Source organism: Vollenhovia emeryi, unplaced genomic scaffold (assembly GCF_000949405.1).
Source record: "Vollenhovia emeryi isolate VEMERY1.0 unplaced genomic scaffold, V.emery_V1.0 DF939148.1, whole genome shotgun sequence".
Taxonomy (NCBI): domain Eukaryota; kingdom Metazoa; phylum Arthropoda; class Insecta; order Hymenoptera; family Formicidae; genus Vollenhovia; species Vollenhovia emeryi.
Window position 1 is genome coordinate 458,259 of NW_011967218.1, and position 3,502 is coordinate 461,760.

General features: G+C 41.4%; 1 protein-coding gene across 1 annotated transcript in view; it reads left to right on the forward strand.

Moving 5' to 3' along the window:
- The window catches only part of LOC105565979 (sodium/potassium/calcium exchanger Nckx30C-like), a 36,208-nt gene extending 33,036 nt beyond the window's left edge, over positions 1–3,172 (forward strand). The window contains exon 6 of the mRNA XM_012019614.1: positions 1,280–3,172. Within this exon, the coding sequence (XP_011875004.1) occupies positions 1,280–1,520 (241 nt within the window). The 3' untranslated portion in view covers positions 1,521–3,172. The remainder of the gene's footprint in view (positions 1–1,279) is intronic.
- Positions 3,173–3,502: the final 330 nt, after the last annotated feature.

A 3,502-nucleotide genomic window follows, 5' to 3' on the forward strand; every position in this document is an offset into this window, starting at 1 on the left:
TACTAGACCGATACATTACGCGCGCGTCGTTTAGCGTTATCTTTACATTTTAGTATTTCAGTTGTTCCATTCTCTTGATAAGTTAGTTAATGGTTAAATCTTTTTTTTTTAATTAACAATTAATGCATTGCAATTATGTTTTTCTATTGCCTTTTATCTTCATCCATTCTCTACTAAATTGGTAGATATTTCAATGCATTCTGATTATTTTTTCAAACTGTCTCTCACTTTTTTTATTAATTTTTACTTCGTCAGCGTCATTCTCCTTCACTCTCAATTAGATGTTTAACTTTAACTTCTCTTTCTTTAACTTTTTGTTTGTTCTCTAGCCTTTTTCAAGTTTTTTTTTTCACCAACTGTCAGAATTCACATGCGAGGTGAAGCATGACACGAATCTAAAAGAGAAGTAAAGCACACCGCGCTTCGAGAGAACCAATCGATCCCGAAAAAAAGACCCCTCAACTTCGATATTAACGACATTCACGCCGGTAACACCTCTTTTTTAGAAAGGGATATACATATATCAGAGCCAGGACTAGACATTTTGTCGCCAAAGAAAAGAGCGCGCCCCTTGGTAACAAAAACATTCCTTTTACGGCACATAGAATATAATGAAAATAATTTTAATTAGTAGAGAAGAGTCCCCTATTATGGGATAGTGTCCTAAGGGTCCTAATATGAGATAGTGGGTTTTCTGTTAAATTAACAAGCATCATCTATTGGTCCCACCATGAATTTATTGCTTTTGTAGTGAAATCCGTTTAGTGGAAAATTCATTGTTAGATCGTGTAATCGTTGCAGAAAAGATTTGGATTGAATTTGGACGTTGAAAACCTACTATCTCATATTAGAATCCTATCTTATCGTCCCGCACCTTATATTATCCTGTCCTATTCTCTTAACTTATTCTATCTGATCACATCTCGCTATCCTATTTGCGATCTAATTCTCTTTCTTAGATTTTAGACTTGTGGAAATCTCCAAGTGGCATTATGAAAAATTCAATATGACGAATAACGAAGTGCTTAATTAAAAATCTTTCGAGATCGATATTAATTTTGTGCACGTTGCTGCGACCGTAACAGAATTCTCGCCGGCGCATTAATTTTCGGCACTCGAAAAGTACACATTTGATTTTTCTGCACCGGAAAACAACGAGCGAGGAAAATGAAGACAAACGGTCTGAGAGCGGCGGTTTAATTGTACAGTCGTGTATATAGGCATGCCAGTAGTCGGGTAGTGAAAACGGGCTCGATTTGCGCTTTGATTCTGCCCGCAGGCTTCCGGTTCCATGGCTCATATACGGTTTAATCTACGGAAAACCCGTGGAGGTGAACTCGGTGGGCATGGTGTGCAGCATAGCAATACTGTTCTGCATGCTGCTGTTCGTGATCATGAGCATCGCCTGCTTTAGATGGAAAATGAACAGGAGCCTCGGCTTCACCATGTTCATCCTCTACTTCGTCTTCGTCACCGTCTCGCTGATGTTCGAGTACGAGATTCTGGTCTGCCCGGTGTAGGGCAGCCAGGACAGCGCAGCCGCGGCAGCAGAGGTATTAAAACCCTGCCCCTCCTGCCCGGAGGGGGGAAAAATACGTCTGCGAAACGGACGCACACTTACGGGTCTCGTCATCGTCATCGTCACCGTCGTCGGCGAGCCTCGGCCGACGAGAGAACTCTTCCCCGCGGTCGCCGCTTCGAGAGGAGGAAATCGCGCCAGTCACCATTTTGCGCGCGCGCAAAGGTGACCTGAACAGTACGAACGGCAATAGCAAGCACCACCACACCGCCACTATCACCGATCATCGGGTCACTGCGGCTTCGCACACGAAGCGGAATTACGAGGCGTTTTGCTCTAGTCGCGAGAGGTGTACATATTGTATAAAAATCTTGAAATACCTGAAACGAAATACTCGTCTTGTTAAGGATTAACCGAGCGCGCCACTCCGTTCGAGTGCCGCTACTTTATTATTTAAGCATGGCGAGCGCGTTAGCCGATCGTGCCAAGGACCAAACTATAATTTTATATAATCCTTGGAAGGATTTTTTGGCACAAACTTGCAAAGACTTACCCCCGCTCTTCTTCTTTTCTCTCCTCCCCCTCGTTTCCTCCCTCTTTCTCGTCCTACTTCTCGTTACTCGACAAGCGGTACTCTAACGCGACGGCAAATTGCAAGTTGATCGCGGTACCGTTGTTAATTCACTTGAAATTACTATGATAAAACTTTACAGAAAGCTATCTCGTATATTCGATAACGGTCCGCGAGGACGCCTCTAATTATAATCATGGGATATCATCTCTCAGATATCGCTTTATTCGCGCATTTATCGAAGCATCACGTTTTCCGAGTATACCTATAATAGCAATAATATTAGACTTAAAGGAAAAAACATAACGCGATGTTACCAGTGTACAAAACGTTACCGTAGGTCTTCTCGTTTGACTCCTTGGCACGCTCACGTCCGAGTATTATACATAACGTTATCCCCTGAACAAGTGACCTGACCGCTCGCCGATTTTTCTCTAAAAAAGCAGGAATTCTCTTCGCCTCTAATATCTAGTAGAATAGCGTTATAACTTCTCACTCTGTTGTACTCACGGAATTCAAACCTGATGCGGTGCGGTGTTCGGCGTTCCGTTTCGACGACGAGACGGCGTTCGCTCGTGGATCTCGAGTGCCCATGTACGTCGGGTGTACATTTCAGGCGAGTATTGTGTTGCGTGTGTATATATACTTTTTCTTTACATACATTTCCGTACGTTAACCCTTTGAAGCATACATTTTTCTATTAAACCATTTTTTTGGTGAGACTTTGTATACAAAGGTTTTGGGGATCGCTGATTACGAATCCGTCATCGGAGTTCCATAATTCAAAATGGCGGATTCAAGATTGAATTCAAAACTTAAAAGAATAACGTCATTCAACGGTAATTCAACTATGCAACATTATTTAGATATTATTAGAACCCATGGAATCTAAATTCCAGTTGAAAATTCTTATAGAACATAGAAAGTAGCGCGCGCGAAATAGCGGATGCAAAATTTGATCATTTCTTAGAATCTACTCGTTCTTGGCGCTACCCAGAGCTAACGGCGCGGACGTGATGAGTCCCTAAATACCGTAATCAAACGAAAATGCTGGAAAACTTGAAAACTTAAAAAATTCACGTACTTTGCATCCGCCATTTTGGGTCGGCCATTTTGAATTTTGAAAATCTGACATCAGATCCGTAATGAGCGACCCCGAAAACCCCCCTGTACAAAGTTTTCAAGAAATAATCTTAAAAAACTTGGTCAATAATGAATTTTTCCGAAAAAATTCGCTGGTTTTTCATACTTGTTTGTCCATAAAACTTTTACAATCAATATTAAAGACTACTCAACTTTCTTTTATGTTCTTTTATCGCTAAGATACCCCAAAAATGCACAAAACCCGACCCAAATACGTTAACTAGAAAGTAAATGGCCAAAAAGTAAAGAAGTTTAGGTGGTAACGTGGG